The sequence below is a fragment of the Alosa pseudoharengus genome, unplaced genomic scaffold (assembly GCF_046254945.1).
Source record: "Alosa pseudoharengus isolate Yale_2024_CS ecotype anadromous, Long Island Sound unplaced genomic scaffold, YU_APseudo_1.1 YU_APseudo_1.1_scf_16, whole genome shotgun sequence".
Taxonomy (NCBI): Eukaryota; Metazoa; Chordata; class Actinopteri; order Clupeiformes; family Clupeidae; genus Alosa; species Alosa pseudoharengus.
Window position 1 is genome coordinate 9,119,667 of NW_027468630.1, and position 22,847 is coordinate 9,142,513.

The window sequence follows — 22,847 nt, forward strand, 5'->3', positions numbered from 1 at the left end:
AAGTAGTACACCCTATAGACATACCGGTATGTTACTATTTGTACTGTGTGGAAGTTCTTTTTTTCTAAATATGTTATTTCTTACAGAATCGACTGGACAGATGAAGGATCTGCATTCCATCAAAGAGATGATGGAGAGAGGGATGACGGCTCCGACGAAGAGTATCTTCCACCAATTTCTATACGGTGTGTGCTCATCTGTTGTTACTTGGCCATATTTTGTGTTGTGTTTTGTCATACATTTTTACATGGTGCCCGTGTGTTCTGCCTCCACAGAATGGGTGGAGCATTAAAGGCAGTGCAGACTGTTGACCATCTTCCTGTAATTGGGCTTGATGAAACTGTGCATGACCTTTCTGCTCATGAAGACCCTACTGACGAGACCTTGCCCAGTGTTGAGTTGCCCAGTTACCCAGACCCTTTGAAGGTCCAATGTGTAGATGATATCATCTGTGTCCGAGCGGCAGTGTTGTATGAGACCTGCTTGAGGCAGCTTGTCACACTAATGAAGCTGCCGGTGGACAGATGTACAGGTGTTCTCAGGACTGGTCTGGTGTGTGATAGTGTTGCCCCCTTTCACATCAACATCACTTATAAGGGCACGGCAATGATTGCGGAATGGGTAAGTCCAGGCAGTAACAACATAATACAACTGGTACTGGTAGCAATACCAAGCACATTTCTTGTGACAGCCAGTGTTGTATAATTCAAATCCATTTATCAATCTTCTCTGACTTTTAGATATGTCCCAATGGACATAGCCTGTGGAGATGGAATTCGCAGCCTGTGATGAAGTTTGGGATGCAAGCTGGGGATTTCCTTCTATCCACCAACATTTTGTTGTCGGGGAACAACTATGGGAAGGTTTCCCTATTGTTTAAATTTATAAACATGGGCATGGTGAACCCAAACACATTTTGCACAATCCAAGACACATACTGTGTTGACGCAGTCAATGAATACTGGGAAGAAAAAGGAATACCGAGGCCATCCGTCGCCTTCAAGGGAAAGACGTTGTGGTGCTAGGTATGTTGAAATGGTGCATGTATAAATTACTTGCAGCAATGACATATGTTTATTATATAACCTTACTACGAAATATGCCTGGGTTTTTACAGGGGATGGCAGAAATGATTCACCAGGGCATTGTGCCCAGTACTGCAGCTACACCACGATGGAGCTTGACACCAAGGAAATCATTCATGTAGCAACAATAGACAAGCGGCATACATCGTGGAACTCCAACATCATGGAGAAGGAGGGATTTATCCAGACTGTGGACAAGCTTTCCAGAGATAAAGCTGGTGGAGATCTGCACAGATGCTCATATCCAGATTGGAGCCCTTATGAGTAAGTGCTCCTCTGATAACATATATGAATACAAATATTGCAAAAAGAGATGTTGTGAAATGCTATGATTTCCCACTTCACAGACCCAGACAAAGGCAAATACAAGGACCTTGGAATTCATCACAGTCTGGACATGTGGCACGGTGCCAAGAATCTGGCCAAGAAACTTGCTGCTGTAAGTTTCAAGACTCATGGGAATCATTGGCTGTAGTTTACTGTTGGGATGAAATATGCATTTTCTTAGCTCTCCATGGACAATTTCTGAAATACCTCAGTATTTTGTTTTTATTTCCCAAAGGCAGGGAAGGTGAAAGGACAGTCCATTCTCCTCCACTGGTTGAAGGACATCGTCAACCATTTTTGGTGGTGTTGCAAGACTGCTGACACCAAAGAGCAGTTCCTTGTAAGCAGGATTGTTATTGTACTGATTGTAGCTGGTAGCTCCCACCATATCTATATATATATTTGTACTATGGGGACCCTTTTCTGTATAACAATTTGTTTTATATATTATGTATTATATTTGTATTTTTTGCACAGGCACTTTGGATTGGCATTTGTCACCATGTCTGCAACATCCACACGTGGCAAATGGGAAGCTGCCAACACAGCGATCTGGGAGAAGGGAAGGAGTGGATCGAGAGAGATTCTAAGTCTCACAAAGCCTTAGTGGACATTGTTTTCAACAAGCGTTGGCTGAAGGATGTCCACAAATATCTGCGTTTCAGGTAAAGCATGTAACATTGTACACAAATTGTGTGTGAGTATGTATGTATGCACACACTAATGTGGATGTGTGTGTGATTTCTTTTCTATTCGAACAGATCAACAGCAGACCTGGAGTCATTCCAGAACCATGTTCTGATGTATGCCAGTAAGCGCTTTGCTTTCACTCCCCCGGTTTATGAGGCAAGAGTTCTGCTGGCAGCTCTTGACTACAATTTCCACTGCAACAGACCAACAAGAACTACATCTGAGGGCAAACAAATGTAAGTTTAATACATGCAGTATTGTCTTGTAAAGTAAACCCACAGGCACACAGTGGTTTGGGATTGGTATGTGCTCTCCAGTTTGTCAGTTGTTGTAATGAGTAATTGACCTGTAATAGTTTACCTTTGTGCCATTACAGTTTCCGAAGACTGTACAACAAACATGCAAGACGATACAGCTTGTACGCCCTGAAATCTGAGAAAACATATGAATACATCTCAGAACTGCAGGGGAAAATTATAAACAAGAGACTCACGAGTGGAGTTGGGATGCCTCGAAGGAGGAGCCTTCGGCCCAATGACCCAAGAAGACTTGGTGTCGTCCCCCCTATACCTCCACCCCCTATATCAGAGCTGATGCGGACACAAGTCAGCAGAGGTCTTGGTATGTGATGCACTTGCCTTTGCCTGTAACTCAGTCTAGGCGAAATAGCACTGTACAGATTAATAACAATATGTTGAACTATAAAATGGTGTGTATGTCTAATGGCACCTCATGTCTTCCACAGGAGCAGCTTTCCAGGAGGCTGCGCATTTAGAATGATCCCTATTGCTGGTCCATGTTGCTTCAAAGGCACCATGAAAAAGGAAGGGTTGTGTAAATGGGTGTAAATACCATAATTTGTTACTTTCTGTAAATAAATATATATTGCAAATAACATTATTGACCATGTTTGGTGTTTCAAAAGGTAAATTACTACAGCTCCTTTTTTATTATAAGTTTGTGGATGTAATGTATAAGAAATACAGCATGAATGGTCTCATAACAAAAATATTTTATTTTCATAAAAGCAAAATACACAGCAACTTGGGATCACTCTTTTTATATTACCCTGTCCTAGAGACCCATGCAGCCAGAAAATGAAATGTCTGTAGGCAGCATATCTGAACACTCTTGTCATCTGGCTCTCTTACATAGCCTAATACTGTGATGTCCTCCCTGTGAATCCGGAGAAAACCTTCATCTAGGCAGTACTGTGTGAAGTGAGGCAGAAGGCTCACACAGGTTTTCTCTCGATCGGTTGGCATGTCTCTGCAGTGTGTACAGGTACACCAAGGCATCCCTGGCACAGGTTGGGGGATGACATGTCTGCGCTGATGCATCATCAATGCATCAAACACCAGACCAGGCTGCCTCGCTAGCAACTGTGTGGTGAGGTCCCTGTGCTCTTGCAGGCTCATTCCATCCACAAATCTCTAAAGAAATAAGACACAAAAAATAAGATCAGATAGGCTTGTTTAGGTAGCAAAGTTAGATGGTTAGCAAAGTAGTAACAGTACTCTTGTCATTTTTCAAGTGTTTACACAAAATGAAGAATACTATGTGTATGGACAATGAAAAGGTGAAAACATTTTCTATAGACCATAACGTAATCATATGTGTCATGATTTCACTGGCAGACAACACATCATGCAGTTGACTGGCAACAGCTAGAAATTGCTACATATAAACAATGGAGATACAAACAGGGAAGCTACACCAAGCGCGTAACTGAAGCGTTCCGTTCGCAACGCGTAAAATCAATTTTAGAAGAATGGTCTATTTTTTTCTGGTGTATGCTAGTTGCAGCAGACGCAACGAAAACGAACGTGCCTGGTGCAGCTTCCGAGCTAATTTCGGTGTCATTGAATTGATACTGTTCAGAGAAATATATTAAAAACACAAACCTCCGTTGCTTCTCTCCTTTGTCTTTGAAGTTCTTCCACTCTCTCCTCGTCATCTTTGGAGAGTCTTCTTCTTTGCCTAGGAGGTCTCACCGATCCTCTGCCACCGGCTCTGTCTTTTGGCTTCTCTTTACCTTTCCCTCTTCCTTTTACCTTTCCCTCGCACCTCCGTAGCATCGACTGATCTCTGACTCTGCTCACTGAGAAAAATAGTAGGCTACGCTGTAAACATTGCCTTACACTATTAATCTCGTACATACAGAATAAAGATAGCACTGATACTGTACTAACATTAGCATGCATTCGTTTGGGAATAGCTGATGCTAGCAATGAAATAGTAGCCTACCAAAATAACGATAACGTAAAACTATTATTCACTTTACATAGAGGTCATAACCAACATGTTTACTGGCTATATAATTAAATGCAATGTGTATTGTTTTCTAAAGTAACCTCATCGCTGGAAGGAACACTGGACGAAGTCGTAGTAGGCTACTGGAAGCCATGTTAACCTTGGCATGAAACGGCCACCGTAGGAGTTAAAATGCGCTCGGAATGGGAGGGGCTAGAAAGTAATATTCAGTTGGTTGTCATATAGAATTTCACCGCTAGATGGGAGAAGTTCTTACACAAGGTAGCTTTAAGGGTAAGTGTGTCGAGGCGGGCTGAGCAAAAGGTGGAACACTCCCAGGAAGGACTCAAGGTGGTTTTTGTGGAAGATGGGAATTTTATTTTTCCCAAAATAAGGCCCGTAGGCAATTAATTCATCATTAAATAATAACAAAGCAAAAAAATTAAAAAATATGGAAAACAAAAACTTTTTTAATAAAGAAAATAAACTGACATGATAGTCAAAAAAATGTCTAGACAATAATCAACACAGACTTTGCATCAGTCAACAATACCTTAGATAGGAGAGCTACAAGACTCACGTCTGTCCATGACCTGCCCTCCCTACCAACTCACTGGGGAGGCTTAAATTAGGCCCAAGTGCCCCTCGAAATTGGATCATACCAACACTGTCAAAAATACAGGGGGTAACGCCAGTGGGCTAACAATAAATGTGCTAAAACTACTAGAAAACACTCTCCAAATATCTGGACAATTGTAATAACATATTTGTAAACATCTTACTCCAAGTCGGCATAGCCAACATTCTTTTAACAGCCTATACAAATTAATTTAATAAAACCCGGAACTAGGCACAAGGAAAATCTTACCAAAACAAACAGAAGACGAGACGCTGAACGCTGGTGAGACAAACATTTTGCAATATGACTTTTCTGCTGTATGGTTTTAACTTAAACACAACATTGGTGTGACAAGACAAGTTTGACGAGTGCTTATTTTAACGTAAATGACAATGAGTGGAAATGTATGATTTTAAACTGTACAGAGTTGTAATGGATAAAAGTAGCCCAGGCAAATTCACCGTTGTGTTGAATGTTATAAGACGTCTAATTAACAGCAACGGGAATTACTGAAATTGTATGATGAATGACATGGTTAACAGATATGAAACACATAAGCAGATGAATGGCATGGAAGACAGACATAACAAACACGTAAGCTGACGTTCGCGCTCAGTCTCAGTTAATGTAAGCAGCGTGTCGCTGCGGTGGCGGTAGCTATGCGCCCCGTCACACTATCTATCTATATATCTATCTATCTATCTAATAAATATCGAAAGTTATGTAGCCTACAAACACCTGTCTGTTCTACTCATTTCAACTGGCTGCTCAAAACTGCTCAAAAAAATCCAAATTCTTTGACATATATGTGGTTGACCACTGCTCTCCCATGCCCACATCCACGGCTGAATTCCGGGAATTCGCCTGCCCCCTTGCCCTAAATGTCCCTCTCGAGCGATGGGAGCAACGCGATGCAACAGATCCACAATATAGAAGGGTTGTTGTTGCCACATAGAAGCATTGCATAGAAGACGTCTGGCTAAATTGCCATTAAATCCGCTTAGCATCGTGACCATGCTGCGCAAATTTGTTCAAAACTGCTGCATTGAAGTTAACTCTGCTAAGGTCTTATCACAACATAGTAGGCTACATTGAAGAGACTTAAAAAAGTTAAGTTATCCAATCAAGCAGTATCTCAAAGCTAACGTTAGAATACTGTTTGGATGTCGAATTTAGCATGCTTAGCCTACTTACAGCTGCTTGTCAATTTCGTTGAAGGGCTCATTTTATTGACTCTGACACTGAATGTTTGCAAAATCCCGATATAAATGGTGTTTAAGTGTTTTCCAAAATTCAAAAGTGCTTGTCCCAAGGAGAAGTAGGAACCTTTATTTTAACTATGTAGAAAACGTTATGAATTGCATCCACACATTAGCAGCCTTTTAACGTTAACTGTTTTAATCACAAACGTCTTAAAGTGACAGGCACTCAATTAGACCTATATACTACCAAGACGATCTTAATCATCCCCCCCCCCGTCCGTTGTCCAAGTCAGCTACCGCCACAAATTAAATCCAATTCTGTGGGAAACACTGAGTGCCCATTGAAAACGAGTCTATTCGTCCATTTCTTTTACTGTCTATGACTGCACTGCACGCAACTATGTGTAGGAGCCGTTACCCACTTGGCTCTGATGAAGTCAAACAGTATTTCTAACCATATGCATTGCATTCAACCCAACATGCATTAGTCTGGCTTTCACCAGACCAAGATCAATCTTTTAAGATTGAATGTTGGTCTGGGGAGTCCGCTATGTATTTTCTACTGCACAAGAGGTGTGATCAACGGGCATAGTTCAAATGACTCTGTACGCAATAGTCATAGACCTCTGAAGTTCGCCTACAAAAAGGATCCAAAGCTGCCATCTTAGCCAAGGAGATCCGGGTGTTAATTAAAGCTAACTACCTATGGCAAGTTGCATTGTAAGTTAGCTCTGGGGTATCAAAGATCAAAGTGTGCCATCTTCACCGAAGATCACAGTATCCACTCGAAGGCAGAGTACAAAACTGTGTGGAGCAAAACATCTGCATTTCCGATTTCTTCGTCCCCGCGAGAGTTTAACAGTTCCGATAATTCAATTCAATTTTCTATTTAACAGTTCCAATAATTCAATTCAATTCATCCCCATGTTATTAAGATACCGGATGTTTTTATTTGGGCAAAGATGGTACCCTTTTTGTAGGCGAATTTCAGAAGTCTATTCATAGATATTAGAAAGCTAGATACCGCAATGTCCGTCGAGTTGTAGTAGGTAGCATCGTAAACGCGGCCTCCATATTGCTGGGGGCAACACCTTTACTGTCTATGGGCAACACTTGCCGGCAATCAGAGACACCTGTCTGATTTCCAGTCAGAGTCACGTGCTCCTCCATTTGCCTCATAGACAGTAAAAGATATAGACAGAGTCATCACGTAGACGTCAGTTGAGACGGGTGAAGCAAATTTCAACCATTTCCTGTTGGTCGACGAGGCTTTCTGCGCAGGCTCAGGGGACGTAGACACGTAGTCTGACTTGTGCAACTCTTGTGATAGCTGCACCGAGAGATTGGGTATGTAGCCCCTTACTTTGTTACCACCACGTCTACATTTAGGCTACTTTTCTTAAATGTCCTAGTTGTTCGTAGATAAATGTGATATCACAACACTCACCACATTCATAGCCTAGGCTACTGTCAATCCATCAACTTCGCTGAAAGGTTGTGGTCCGATGCTTTCGTTCTTATCCAGAGAATACGATTATTTTGCTTCTGTGCGACGCTTTAACCGGCTCTGGTCGCATGCTCATTATGTAAATTACGTCACGTTAGCATTAATTTTGGAAAAAAGTGTATTACTCAGCCGGTAAGTCAGTTACGAGGTTATGACGCCAATCACACAATGTTGTATTAGTCCGAAAATAAAGTTTATATAAAGGCTTAAAACGCTTCAGCTGTAACGTTTTTTTGATGTCAAAGTGGCACCAAATTGAATGGGGTTCAATGGAATGGCTAGGTGGAACTGGTCTACTATTTAGCCTCAGATCCACCATAGTGTCTACGCTCTCCAAACGTTCGCCTGCCCCCTTGATTGGTCTCCAGTGATTGTTGCCCCCACCAAGATGGTGTCGCTATTTACATACGTTCTGGAGCCCAATGCGGTATCTAGCTATCACATTGTACACGGTATGCGCTGCGCTCGCCGCTAGGTTGCTCTTGGTTGAGGTAACGTCCCAAAGATTTTTGTTGTGCTTGCCGCTGGGCTCAGCGCAAAATACCAACGACTTACAGCATGCCGCGTTCAAAGTTCAGCCTGATTGACAAAATGCTGCTTACGCTGCGCTTTGCTCAACGCAGCGGCAGACCAGTTCTTGCGCGCGCAAGCCATTGACTATAATGCATTTCATAGTGCATGCCGCGTGTAATGTGACAGGCCCTTGATATCTATGGGTCTGTTCACCAATCTAACCAACGAACCGGGTGACGTTTGCAGAGCAACGTGAAAACTCCGCTATCGTCATCGTTTTAAACCTGCCGATAGCGCGCCAGGTGGATAAGCCAGCTTGTAATTGGTCCCGGCAAAATTATAACGGAGGCAGCAAAAAAAGATGCACAGGTTTCCAGCCTGAGCTGCAGGGCGAAAAAGAAATCGCCGTCAGATCAGGCTGGATGGGACCTGGCAGAGAATGTCTAATAAGGGGCCTGGGTTCACCCAGCCTAGCTTGCGCCACATCAAGTCACATCTGCGCAGTGCTGCATGAAGTCAAATGAGCCTATTACGTCAAACCGATCAGCTGGCTAGTCACATGAGTGCGCATGATCACGTGCTAACTGAGCCACTCACAGCCGGGTATTTTTCACAGTGGCTCAGTCGGGAAGTGTTTAGCTGTAAATATTGATTTTCATTTCCCCCCATATAAAGGATTATTTTTGAAGTCTCAAAATGCCTGCATTCCCCGAACTTTATTTTAATGTGGATAATGGCTATTTGGAAGGATTGGTTAGGGGTTTCAAGGCTGGAATCCTTACTCAAGGGGACTATCTGAATCTTGTTCAGTGCGAAACGCTGGAAGGTAAGCTAGCTAGTAGTTGCTAACGTATTGATAGCTCTCTCTGTGAGTGTGACGGTAACAGCTTACTAGCGATGTTTGCGCAGTTTATGTTCGTCCTATTATTAATTAGGGCTGTGAGGTAGTTTTACAGATTTGTTGGTAACGTCTCTACACTTAGACGACTGATATTGCTTTTGCGGGGATGTGTTGCAAAGATGCTTCAGTTTCTCATGGTCTGAGCTACGTTCCCCACCAGGCTGCTAGCTTGGATGTAGGTTGACCTTAACTAGCTAATGCATAGCGTGATGATGCATCGCTACATGATCCTCTTCAATAAACTGTAATTATTGTTACGACATGCCTGATCGCTCGCTCGAAGGTATCATGACAGACAGACGGTATTAATCCTGTAAAATATATAAGGTTTTGAGATTACCGTTAACGGTACAATGATCACTGACTATGCTAGCTGTCAAGTGCAACATAGCGTTTACGAATGCTGCCTACTAGTATCACTTCAGTGTACGTCAGTGGAACGGGAAATGTCCACTATTCGAGTCTGAAGAGTGAAATATCTACTCTGTATGTGTAACTGTTATGATCTGTGACATTACGACTCTGTACTGTTCTGTTCGAGGGGCAGACTAATGCAATGCAATGGATTAGTCACTACTGTTAGCCAAGGTGTGATACAGGGAAAAGTATTGTCAAGTATTGAAAAGTATTGACACTCGAATTGCAAAATCATTGTGGATAATCGTATTGGCAAGCAGGAATGTTCCTGTTCACACTCCTATTTGCCTGTAGTAATATGTGTATTCACGGGTTCTAAAAGAGTACTTGGCCCATTTGGGAATTCCCTTTGAGGAAGTGGAAAGAAACTGTGTTGAATGTGCCTCTGTGTCACTGACGTTGGTTGAAGCTGCTGCTCCAGCAGACAAAGCCATAATTTCCATCTCTCTTTTTTTGTCTCCCCCAGACCTAAAGCTCCATCTGCAAAGCACAGACTATGGAAGCTTCTTGGCCAATGAGGCCTCCCCTCTCACCGTCTCTGTGATAGATGACAAACTCAAGGAGAAGATGGTGGTGGAGTTCCGTCACATGAGGAATCAGTCCTATGAGCCTCTGGCCAGCTTCATGGACTTCATAACGTAAGGAACCAGTAATGTGTGTCACATGGGGATTCATGCAGATGTTTTAAGTGTGTCATCTTGTAAGATATCACATGGTATGATTTGTAATCAGTGTAGTTTTAGAATTGGCTTTGAACATTCAGAGTCTTGGAATTTGAATTAATTAAAAACCCATCAACTATGGCTGTACATTGACATTGACCATTAACCGGTCTATAGACTGTTCTATACAGTCTATGAACCAGTCGAATGCTTGCCAAAACTCAAAGTGAAAAGGCTGCGACCTAATAAAGTAAATGGAAGTAGACATATGGTCTTTTGTAACATTACATAAAATTATACAGGGGTAAATAAGTGGTCTCGAAGTGAATCTTTTTTTATTCACCTTTTGGTCTCTATCATTTTGGACTCAAATGTCTTTAGACTGGACCTTGTCGTGGACTTGAACCTCTTTTCACTCCTTGCCTTGCCTTGACTTGATCTCAATTTTTCCTGGTCTAGGACTTGTCTTGGACTCGACAAAGATGGTCTTCCTGACTACAGCTCTGATTAGAAGTGTTTAATCTGTGCTTCTTGACTACAGCTCTGATTAGAAGTGTTTAATCTGTGCATTCCTGTATAGGAAGGGAAGTTATGTCATGTCCTCCCAGCATCTCTCTCATGATCCATCACTTCTGCTCCTCCTGCTCCAGGTACAGCTACATGATTGACAACGTCATTCTCCTGATCACGGGCACCCTGCACCAGCGCGCCATCTCTGAGCTTGTGCCCAAGTGCCACCCGCTGGGCAGCTTTGAACAGATGGAGGCGGTCAACATTGCACAGACTCCAGCTGAGCTTTACAATGCTATCCTGGTGGACACTCCCCTGGGTAATGAAGTTCATGTGTTATCTTGGTAGCCTAGTTGTGACTGTCTAAAATGCAAACGCACAGCTGAGTAAGGAGATGCATAGTCATAGTCTCAATCGGTTTAGTCACTTTTGTCAAAGGGACATAACAATATTTATAATAATGATGATGCGGATAATAAAAAAATAAATAATAATAATAGTATGAAAAAATTTGTATACAGAAAATGTTTGTAAAACGCAAAACACAACGGCTGAAAGCTACAATAAAATGTCTCATTGCAGGGTTCTACAGTGCACCCATTTTACTCCCACATGCAAGTAAAAATGATGGCATGCGAGTGCAAAAAAATGTTTAGGCGCACTGGTGTGAATGACTTCTAACCATGTCAGTGTTTGTGTACATAATACACAGCAACATTGAGAAACAATACTGGTGCGAACTATAGAATCACATCGCGAATGCAGCATAAAAACTACACCTCCCCTCAATGGTAGCAATTTCGCATTGCTTTACCTTAAGTTACCTTAAGTTTGTGACTTCTATCATTAGTCACTTCTATCAAATTATATATTTAATTATTTTTATTGAGTTTCACACAATCATTTGCATATACATTGACATAGTAAAAGCGTAAACATGAATGAAAATACATTTCAGCAAAATCAATGTATCAGAAATGCCACAAACTTACACACACATGAAATAAGACAAAGTGACAATACAGACATGTAGAGAACCACCAAAAAAAAAAAAAACTTCTATCATATTAAAGGGCCCGTAGAAAAAGCGGAGTTAGACTAGCCAACCAAGACCACCGAATTCATCGGATATAGGAGGAACGGAATGAGATTCTGAGAATGCAGTGAGAGAAGGAAAGGTAACATGCCTTTTAGTCTAGTTGACAGATTGGCTGCAATATGCAAAATATAGCTGTAGTGAACAGGGATAAAATGAACCTCCCGTAATACTCTTCAAAGGTAGAACGCTACTGACAACTCCAGGCTTTAATGCATGCTTGTTTACACCGAATAGAAGCTGAAGTGCAAAACAAAAGTAACATTTGCCTACTGCTCCCATCAATGCAGATATTTCAAATAAATATAAATATCCTTGATTATTAGTCAAGTTGACTTGACTTGATTAAACTATGTTGGGTTTTGTGGAAGAGAAAATGGACTGTTTTAGTAGTAGTATTGGGCAATGGATTCACAAATAAATAAATTGCATTTGGCAGGATACTTGATATACAGACTAAATGCAAATATGGCAATGCATTATATTATTTTACATTAACAAAATGTGGAAAAATACATTAGTAGGCACTGAATTTTTTTTAAATCTTGTTTTCTGTAAATGTTGTCAGTCATTCTTAATCTTCGCAATTGGTGCACTGGCATGTTTAACTGTTAGCTGTAGTGTAATGTTACGTTATGTGTAAGTTAAGTACAGAACTGACTGTGCGCCGAGATTTTTGTCTGTGCTCCTAATTTTTCTTTAACTTGGGCGCACAAGTGCTCCTGGAATTTTTTTTTAGTGTAGAGCCCTGCTGTCTTATGCAACAAAAGTTAGGTAATGAGCATATCACAAACAGTTGATAACACATGCGGTTTAACATTTTTGCACATAACATTCCTTTGATAGTGATTTGATAGACCATACATGGGCAACATACGGCCCGCGGGCCACATCCGGCCCGTGGGCTTTCCCTGACCGGCCCGCGTAAGGTCCGTGAAAGAACAATAGTCAAGAGCCTAGCATAGAGATAATGCACGCAAATCAATATCGTTGCTTTTATTTTGAAAGCGACTGCTATTTGTATGCCCATACATTTGTGCGTGGATGCATACGATGTAAACACCCTCACTGATGTGCTGGTGAATAGAATTTATGCTTCTGCGTCGACACAATGCAGTTGCCATTAAGTCGGCGTAAACCTTTCAAAGTTATGTGTATCTTATGTCTGCGTCGCTTACCACCGCAAAGGTTGTCAGAACGAACTCCTGCTGTTTGTTGGAGATACGAAGCGTTAATTTCAAAACGTTACTGGCAGATAGACAGTTTACATTCGGATAACCCTGTCACTGTAACCAAAATATCCTCCTGAGAACCAATCCATAGACCTATGTCCTCTGTAGTGTACATAAGTTCTAGAAGCATACCCCTTTACCCCTTTGAGCTATTCTATCAATTCCTGTGGTCTTTTAAAGAGGACATCCTGGCTTTCTAATGATATATCATGTAATTGGCTGGGTTGCTGGGAACCTCCTCTTCCTGGTTCTCAAAAATGGTTGACATCAAAACAAGCACATTTTATGGAAGGAGGAGAGATAAGTCAAAAAGTGTCTTCTTATTAAGCATTCATTATGATGGCAATATATGGTCTTGTTAATGAAAATGTCAGGAATCATATAGTACAGCGGCTAAGCACTGGAATTGTTCAGTTTTTGCAGAAAGCATGAAACTTGGCACAGTTATACTACTACCCCTAGTGATCAAAAATTGAAATGGACCCCAACACGTAGCGCCCCCTAGTGGCCGCCATTTTGAATTCAAATATGGCTACCATTCTTAATAGAATTGTTGGTACAACTTCAAAATTAAACAAGATAAAAAGTATTTTAAGTTCTAACACTCAATTGTTAGGGTCAAGGAAGCTATTGACATGATTTCCAAACAAACTTGATGTTGGCCATTTTGAAATCCAATATGGAGGATACCAAATGTGAAAATATAGACCATCTCTATTGTTATTCATGATAGAAATATCATTCAAAAACAATTTAAAAGTTTGAACAGTCATTTTATCACATGACAACCTCAATAATATGCAAGGCATCAATTGTTGCTCAACAATTCTAAAACAATTCAAAAAGGTAGAATACAATAAGTGCATCAGTGAGTGCTGTTTTTATACAGTCAAGTCAGGTGGTAAGTGCTAGAATAAGCTAGTTGTAAGTAGTGCTACGAGAGAAGATATTCTCTGAAGAGCTGGGTCTTCAGGAGTTTTTTGAAGATGGAGAGGGATGTCCCTGCTCTAGTAGGAACTGGTAGTGCGTTCTACCAAAGAGGAACAACAGATGGAAAAAGTTTGGATTGACCTGAGCGTACCGGTGGCAGAGCTAGACGATGTTTGTCTGAAGAGCGCAACGGTCGGGGGGGGGGTAGCATATAATGCCTGTATGAGGGCATTCGAGTAGGTGGGAGCAGTAGGTTTAGCTGGGAGGACCATCAGTTTGTTTTTTGAGAGGTTTAGCTGGAGGTGGTGTGCCTTCATCCATGAAGATATGTCTGAGAGGCAATCCGAGGTCCGTGTCGAGACCAAGGGGTCATCAGGTGGAAAGAACAGATAAAGCTATGTGTCACCTGCATAGCAGTGGTATGAGAAGCTGTGCGAATGTATAATCTGTCCCAAAGAAGTGGTGTGGATAGCAAAGAGAAGAGGGCCCAGTACTGAGCCCTGGGGGACCCCTGTGGTGGGATGGTGAGGTGCGGACAGATGTCCAAGCCATGATACATTAAATGAGCATCCTGTGAGGTAGGATTCAAACTGATATGGACTGGATAATATGTTAGGAACAAAAGGATGCCACTTCGTTATTTGGGAATGAAAATGATCAATCCACAGAGGACTGAATTCAAAGACCCCCCGAAAATCTAAGTGGAAAAAATGACACGGCAAGCTAGTCCATTTTGCTTGAATTTCAGCGCAGCAACTCATGATGGTACTCAGTAGTTCGTATGGCCCCGACATGCTTGATGGCATCGGGGCATGCTCCTAATGAAATGGCGGATGGTGTCCTGGGGAATCTGCTCCCAGATGTTGACATGGCCATCACTGAGCTCCTTGACAGTCGGTGGTGCAACCTGGCGATGTTGGATGGACCAAAATATAATGTCCCAGAGGTGTTCAATCGGATTTAAGTCAGGGGAGTGTGGGGGGGACAGTCAATGGTATCAATGCCTTCATCCTCCAGGAACTGCCTGCACATTCTCGCTACATGTGTCCAGCCATTGTTGTGCACCAGGAGGAACCCAGGGTCCACTGCACCAATACAGGGTCAGACAATGGGTCTGAAGTTTTCATCCTGATGCCTAAGAGCAGTGAGGGTGCAGTTGTCTTGCCCGTAGAGGTGTGTGCGTCCTTCCAAGGATATCCCTCCCCAGACCATCACTGGCCCACCACCAAACCAGTCATGCTGAATGATGTTGCAGGCAGCATTACATTCTCCAAGACATCTTTAAACGTCACATGTGCTCAGGGTGAACCTGGTCTCATTTGTGAAAAGCACAGGGTGTCAATGGCGAACCTGCCAATTTTGTAATCTATGGCAGATGCCAATTGAGCTGCACAGTGCTGGGCAGTGAGCATAGGTCCTTCCAGAGGCCATCGGGTCCTCAGGCCACCTTCATGAAGTCTGACTGTGTGGTCAGAGACATTCACACCAGCGGCCTGGAGGAGGTCATTTTGTAGGGCTCTGGCAGGGCTCCTACTGTTTGTTGTTGCACAAGGGAGCAGATACTAGTCCTGCTGCTGGGTTAAGGACCCTCTACCATCCTGCCCAGCTCTCCTTGAGCAACTGTCTCCTGGAATCTCCTACATGCTCTTGAGACTGCGCTGGGAGACACAGCAATCCTTCTGGCAATGGAACGTATCGGTGTGCCATTCTGGAGGAGTTGGACTACCTGTGCAACGTTTGTAGGCTCCAGGTACTGGCTTATGCTACCAGTAGTGACACTGACCCTAGCCAAATGTGAAACTAGTGAAAAATCAGTCAAGGAGGATAAAGATGGAAAATGTATCATTTGCCACCACCTCTAAAATTCCTGTTTTTACAGACCTATCTCCCTTCTTCCTTTCTTGTCAAAGTTTTTGGAGAAAATGGTCTTCAAGCAAGTCTTGGACTTACTATATCAGAACAACCTGCTAGACCCTATGCAGTCTGTTTTCAAGAGTCATTCTACTGAAACTGCTTTTCTGTCTGTGACCGAAGCATTGACAATAGCTAAGTCCTTATCTAAGTTGCTAAGTCATTAGTATTCATTCTACTAGACTTATCTGCAGCCTTCGATACTGTTAACCATGACATTCTCCTTTCTACACTATCTGAACTGGAATGTCTAGGAAAGCCCTTGACTGGTTTAAATCCTACCTTAAAGGGCACATGACCTCACCACAGGTGTGCATCAGGGATCAGTATTAGGGCCCCTACTTTTCTCTATTTACACACTTCCTTGGGTGAGACCATTCGCTCCCATGAATTTGATTATCACTGCTATGCGGACGATACTCAACTTTACCTGTCTTGAGCTTTTAGTGTTTCCACCAGACTTGGCGCTGAACGCACTAGCAAGTGTCCTAAAAGTGCTGGTTCACTGACTAGCATGAGCCCTAATGTGTCAGGAGGGAGCTAAACTCATAAGGTATTACATATTTAAATTAGCTTAATTGACAGGCATAATCATTTTATGGGATGCAAAATATTAAACTACAATAAAACAAAATAGACCTTTTCAAACAATCACTATAAGCCTTAAAAGAAACGTTAGCATATGCTAATTGGCCCCACCCACCTCAATTGAATTAGGCTAACAGTAGGATGCATTGGACTGGGTTATGTACTAATTTATCTAACTATGACTAAGTGTATGTACTAATTTATCTAACTCTAGGATAGAAGACAAAATAGCTAATTTCCCAAAAGGCAGCATATGTTTCTTTAAGAGACTTGACAGACGCTAGCATCCAAGGGTTTTAGCCTCCTTGCTAGCATGCCAGCCTCTAGGGGGCAAATTAGAAGGATTGAGCCCAGGCAAGTGCAGGGTTTAGTCACACAGTCAAAACTTCACACATAGCCCAAACGCACCCCAGTTTTTGACTGTGTCAGAATGTATGGCTACTTCCTTAAAATCTAACATGTCTGCCATTTTCATTATGCATGATTGTCTCATTATGTATTTAATAATGCTGAAAGATGGCTGTAGACATGTCATATTATGTGTTAAAAGCAGCATAGCATTATAAATGTAGAAAAAAAGGGCATATTTTAGTGGCCATATTTGAAGTCAAGATCGGGGCCACTAGGGGGCACTATGTGTTGGGGTCCATTTAAATTTTTGATCACTAGGGGTAGTACTATACCTGTACCAAGTTTCGTGCTTTCTGCAAAAACTGAACGATTCAGGTAAAAATCTGGCCTTAGCCGCTGTACTAATATGATTCATTTTGAAAGAAGTTAAGTTATTTACATTTTGAAATATGTGAATGTCCATTACAAGGGCGTAGGTTTGGTCTCAGCTTTGGTGGGGACACATCCACAACTCCTGTTGTCACGATACCAACATTATTGTTTCAATACCAATAGCAAGTGAAGAATCTTGATTTCGATACTATTACGATTTTTTAAAATTTGATTTGGTTTGTGTGATTTGTGAGATCATTCACATCAGTGGCAATCGTAGAATTTGATTGACCCTCCACACACACACACACACACACACACACACACATAGAAAGTGATGGTTGTCATACTGTAGGTTTTTTTTTCATATTTTGGAATTCATATAAACTATAAATGTATATTGATATTTAAATTATTAGGCTACACTTGTCTATATCATCACATTTGGTGTGTAATGTGTGCCTGTCACTTTAAGAGGAACGTGAATGCTGAAAAATAGTTTCGCAAGTGCAAGGATGTGGATTCAATTCATGTTTGCTAGATAAAAAACTAACAAGTCAAAGAAAATCTTTCTGGGATGAGATCATAGAACAGATAAGTGTTTCGCAATGTTCATTTCTATGAGTATTGAAATGCACCAGTTTATCTTTTATTTCTTTGCATTGTGCAGGCTACATTCACAAATACATTAGCCTACATAAACAGAACATAGGAACAGGAAAATGTCTCGGATCCATTGTTTATTGCGACTGCAAGATTGGTAGCCCAATTACCCTAACAGTCAGTGATGGTGACTTACAGCTAGCCTATAGCCTATGTGAATGTCCGTGCGGCACACCCTTATTCAACATGACTCCTAACTTTGGTTGAAAGATTACAGAAGCTAGGTTAGCTGTGACAATATCCTGGGTATGTTTCCTTGTAGGCCTACTGTTGTGCTGGCTGTCGGAATGATCAGCAGCACAAATAAGTTCGCTAAAATATTGGTGGGACAATTTTGTCATCTTAAAATATTGATTAGGACTAGTCCTTAGCGTCCCACCCTAAATCTACGCCCATGGTCCATTATAATGGACACCAGGACCAAAATATTTAGATTTTTTGGGAAATTTAGGAGATCATTTGTATAGGATGAATGAGGTGGGGGGTCAGATTTGGAGCTCTCAGGTGATGAGTGAGTGAAACAGAGATGAGGACTATGAGTGCCTCAAGAAGATAGCGAGGAAGAGTAAGACTAAAAAATGAATTATCGCAGATGAAAGAAAAACATGAAAATGAAATGAACAATCCAGAAAAAAGAAATACAACTGTCCAAAAAGGCAAATAAAGTAGTCTAGAAGGATAAATAACATTTTCCCTTATATTTGGTTAAGTTTACCCTTAATTTAATACCACTAAAAGCATAATTTGTCCATTTTTGTCTATTTTCATGGCTACCTTTTCATAGTAAAACGGTCCTTTTGTCCACCACAGGGGACATGCTATAAAATTTAAAATAAAAATAAATAATAAAAAAAAAAAATTGTAAGATGTTATTTTAATCCTAAATAGAAAGGAATTCACAAAAAAAAGCTTATGTTAGCGAACTAGTATGATGCTACTACCCACAGGTTGCTTGTGGCAGCCGGCTCAACACACAGGGCGAGTTGACCAATCACAGTTTTGTGCATAAAGTTAAAGCAAAAACATAGCCTACATTTTTAAAATAGTTTTCTTTGTGCATGTTGATTAACTAATGACAGCCTACTAATGTCTGCTTCACATTTTCATAGTCTAATTCTGCATAGAGTTAATTTTATTATGGTAATGATTTAATAATGAAATATTGCTGAGTGTTGATGAAATGGTGGCACAGGCCTATGGTTGTACTGACTCCTTCACATTTTCATGGCCTAGCCTAATTATATAGATATTGTAGTACTTTTTTATATCATCCTTTGAAAACTGAAAAAAAAAAAATGTCAATGTCAAAAAATCTTTTTCGAGAATGAGGATTAAATACTGGACATAGATTAAATAGCCTATTTCTGTTTTTTCTTGGTCTCCCTCACATTTTCATCTGTTCTTACGAGTAGTAAACAAAACCATATGATTTACTTAATGTTATACAAGAACAGAATAGAATTGGACAGAATTGAGTTCAGACTTGAGTTCGGTATTTTGGGTCCGGCCCTCCTCAACAGTTCCAGTTTGTCATGTGGCCCCTTGGGGAAATTAGTTGCCCACCCCTGTGATAGACCTATGCTTGTTTCTGCTCTCACAGAGCACTTGAAATACAGCATGATTAAGTGTTGGATTTTGCATGTATTGCAGTATTGACACAGGGGGGCGCTAGATTTAAAGTAAAGGGCCTTTTCAGCATCCAAGGTTGGTTGTTGTTGTTATGGTCATAGCAGAATGGGACTATAAAATATTGATGTTGAGGAATGTTTTTTTTGTCCAGCTGCCTTTTTCCAGGACTGTATATCGGAGCAGGACTTGGATGAGATGAACATTGAAATAATCCGAAACACACTATACAAGGTAAAACTTGTTCAGCTGGTGTACAACTGTATTTTTTCCTTATGAATTTTTATTTTAGACTAGCCATTCCATTTCAAACAATTAAAGTCAGTTATTTTCATTTCAACCAATGTATCTCTCTTTTTCCAGGCATATTTAGAGGCGTTCTACAAGTTCTGTTCTAGCCTTGGAGGAACCACAGCTGACACCATGTGCCCCATCCTGGAGGTGAAAGTCTAATTTAAATAACTAAAACAGCCATCACTCAGACAAGAAGCCCATGCTAGCACAGCACCAGCCCTGCCATATCTCCACTACACTCAGACACACTCTTTAGAAAAGTTCTTCTGTTATCTCCAGCATAACATTACTTAGTTTTATTTGGAGCATTTTGTGCTTTTGCAATTACAATTGCAATTTAGGTGTGGTATAGCTTGTGTGTTTCCACAGAAGCTTGTTAAGATGAATCTGCCTTTCTCCCATCAGTTTGAGGCTGACCGCCGAGCCTTCATCATCACCATCAACTCCTTTGGCACGGAGCTGTCGAAAGAGGACCGGGCCAAGCTCTTCCCCCACTGCGGCAAGCTGTACCCTGAGGGCCTCGCTCAGCTGGCCCGTGCCGACGACTATGAGCAAGTCAAAGCCGTGGCGGACTACTACCCCGTAAGTAGTTCCATTTAGTCGCACTGGAATGTTAACACTGTTAACTTGACTTTAGTGCGACACAACACCTTGTGATTTGTGATTTGTTTTGTCGGAAAACAACAGACAACAAAATACAAAAAAAAAAAAAAAAAAAAACTCAATGTCTCTAGAGCGTGTGAGATTTGTTGGGTCATTCATTGGTCACTCTATTCCAGGAATACAAGCTTCTGTTCGAGGGTGCTGGCAGTAACCCAGGTGATAAAACTTTGGAGGACCGGTTCTTTGAACATGAGGTAAGTTATGGCATTCTAAAAAAACAGTCAGCACCAACAACTGATTTATTCCCCCCTACATGCACACACGAATGTAGATCACACACTTTGACTGTACAATGTAGAAGTGTGGGAGGCCCGATAGAAAGATGCTTATCTGTTCTAATGATGTCCTACCACATCATAAAGTCCACATCACAAACTGTTCTGGAGAGACGTCAAATCACACAGATGTGTGTCCGTACGTATCTGGGTGAGTGGGCTGGCTCACTTGAGTTATATCCCTCGGATTTACTGTAATATACATGTTTGAAGTGGTCTGTGGAACCGTGCGTCACTCTATTTACAACAGTCTTTTATGTTGACTGTGTGTGTTCGTTGTACATGGTTCTGCCTTAATCACAGCTCTCCCCAGGGAAAGCAAAGCCACATTAATTATTATCAAGTCGTTGCCAGGAGAGGCCTTTTCTGTGGCTGCCTTTTAAGCTTGGAACTGCTAATGATGTACCCTTGCTCCACTAACCTGGCCCTGCGCAGTCTTAGCAGGCTCTCTGTGGTCTGGGAAGGTGCTCCGTCTATGGTGTCAAAGAATAGGTGTTTCGCCAAGTGAGTTTGAAAGTGATTGATGACATGTAGATTTAGATGGGCAGAAGATGAGACTGTTGAAAAAACTCCCTAAACCCATTAGGGACATGAGGCCTGACCTAGAAGCTTTTCCCACATAACTGCTGTGAGAACAGGTGGAAATGCAATGTTATGATAAATTATTGATGTATTATGCCAGGATTATATAGTGTGTACATTTCAATGCTTTCTTGTGGTGTTCTTGATTAGGTGAAGCTAAACAAACTGGCTTTCCTGAACCAGTTCCACTTCAGTGTGTTCTACGCCTACGTCAAGCTGAAGGAACAGGAGTGCCGGAACATTGTGTGGATCGCTGAGTGCATCGCTCAGAGGCACCGCGCTAAAATTGACAACTACATCCCCATTTTCTAATAATCACCGCCTCACCCACTCCATGATTTCTCGGTTACTATCTCTGTCTCTCTCTGTCTCTCCTTAACATTGTGCAGTCCCTAATCCACTTGTAACAGACACTTTAATTTATTATAAATATATATATATATATATATATATATATATATTTATATTTTTTTTTTTTTTTTTTTTTTTTCTTGGTGAACAGCTTTTCACCTGCTCAGCTTTGTTCCTGACAGCCTCTCTCCTCTCACCGCCATATGGCCAAGGCATTTGAGAAGACATTTCTCATGCCTGGAATAGCTCCAAATCCAGTTTGTTATTGTAGAGAGATCATGTTTACATCTTAAATGAACATTTCTGTGTGATCGCCCCTGAAAAAGCCTACTCCTAGGCGGTGGCCTCGGTAGGCATTTTCTGCATTCTCACTCACTGGCTTAATTAGTCGGGCACAAACTTCTCACGTTCTCGACACTCTTAGCGGTGGTCTGTGGAGAGCTGAAAGCAACGCGGCAAACCTCACATGTCTTTGCCATCAAACATCATGCTTTGCTCTAGCCCTAGGCCACCAGAGAACGCCAGAACAGAAAATGGGTCTGTTCTTGTTTGATTTGGAGCAGAGGCTACCCAAGATGCACCTCAACTCTCCTGTTCTCTCTCCGCTTCCCACCCAGTGAGCATTGCGGGCCTCGCAGGTTAAAAGGAAATAAAATGCAGAGGCTGCCGGCACCGTACATACATTCCACCAATCAGTATCTTTCACGTGCCCTGTGTATGTCATGATGTGTATGAATTGATAAGCCTGTATTTAGTGTAGTTTTCTTCCCTTTGGCTTGAGACCCAATGAGTCTGCCCATCACAAACTGTTAGTGTACATTGTAATAATACATTGCATTCTCCACCGCTCAGATTTGGTTGGAGTTAGAGGACGTAATGTTTGAACTTTGTTGCGGATATGTGATATGTATAAAAAAAGATATAAATATACAGTATGTGAAATGACAGTGAGGAGTATCCTTTAAATGTTGTTCTCAGAGGTACAGTAATTGTCACCCAACATTTCTGTCTAGAGGAAAAACTCTGTGTCCTTTAACTAAAAGTCTTTAATTTGTGCAATGGTTTCATTGCATGGATGCAGACTCTTCGATATACAACATGATAAGGGTATATTTTAAAAAATATATATATAGCATTTTAAAAGTGACATTGGTGTGCCCTTGTTCCATTGAATGATGTGTTTTCTTTCTTTTGTTGTAAATGTGAAATTAAAAGCTGTATGGAGTA

The 22,847-nt window shown here is 41.4% G+C and overlaps 2 protein-coding genes across 2 annotated transcripts; both read left to right on the forward strand.

Annotated features, from left to right (window-relative positions):
- The first annotated feature begins 1,297 nt into the window (after positions 1 to 1,297).
- LOC143126163 (uncharacterized) lies at positions 1,298 to 2,963 on the forward strand. Its single transcript, XM_076288071.1, has 7 exons — positions 1,298 to 1,349; positions 1,433 to 1,524; positions 1,648 to 1,752; positions 1,890 to 2,077; positions 2,174 to 2,338; positions 2,479 to 2,723; positions 2,848 to 2,963. Exons 1-7 carry the CDS (start codon positions 1,346 to 1,348, stop codon positions 2,880 to 2,882), a joined length of 834 nt encoding a protein of 277 aa, XP_076144186.1. The 5' UTR covers positions 1,298 to 1,345; the 3' UTR covers positions 2,883 to 2,963.
- A 5,830-nt stretch (positions 2,964 to 8,793) lies between these two features.
- atp6v0d1 (ATPase H+ transporting V0 subunit d1) lies at positions 8,794 to 22,847 on the forward strand. Its single transcript, XM_076286968.1, has 8 exons — positions 8,794 to 9,022; positions 9,981 to 10,152; positions 10,827 to 11,005; positions 19,610 to 19,689; positions 19,819 to 19,896; positions 20,155 to 20,331; positions 20,529 to 20,606; positions 21,420 to 22,847. Exons 1-8 carry the CDS (start codon positions 8,893 to 8,895, stop codon positions 21,579 to 21,581), a joined length of 1,056 nt encoding a protein of 351 aa, XP_076143083.1. The 5' UTR covers positions 8,794 to 8,892; the 3' UTR covers positions 21,582 to 22,847.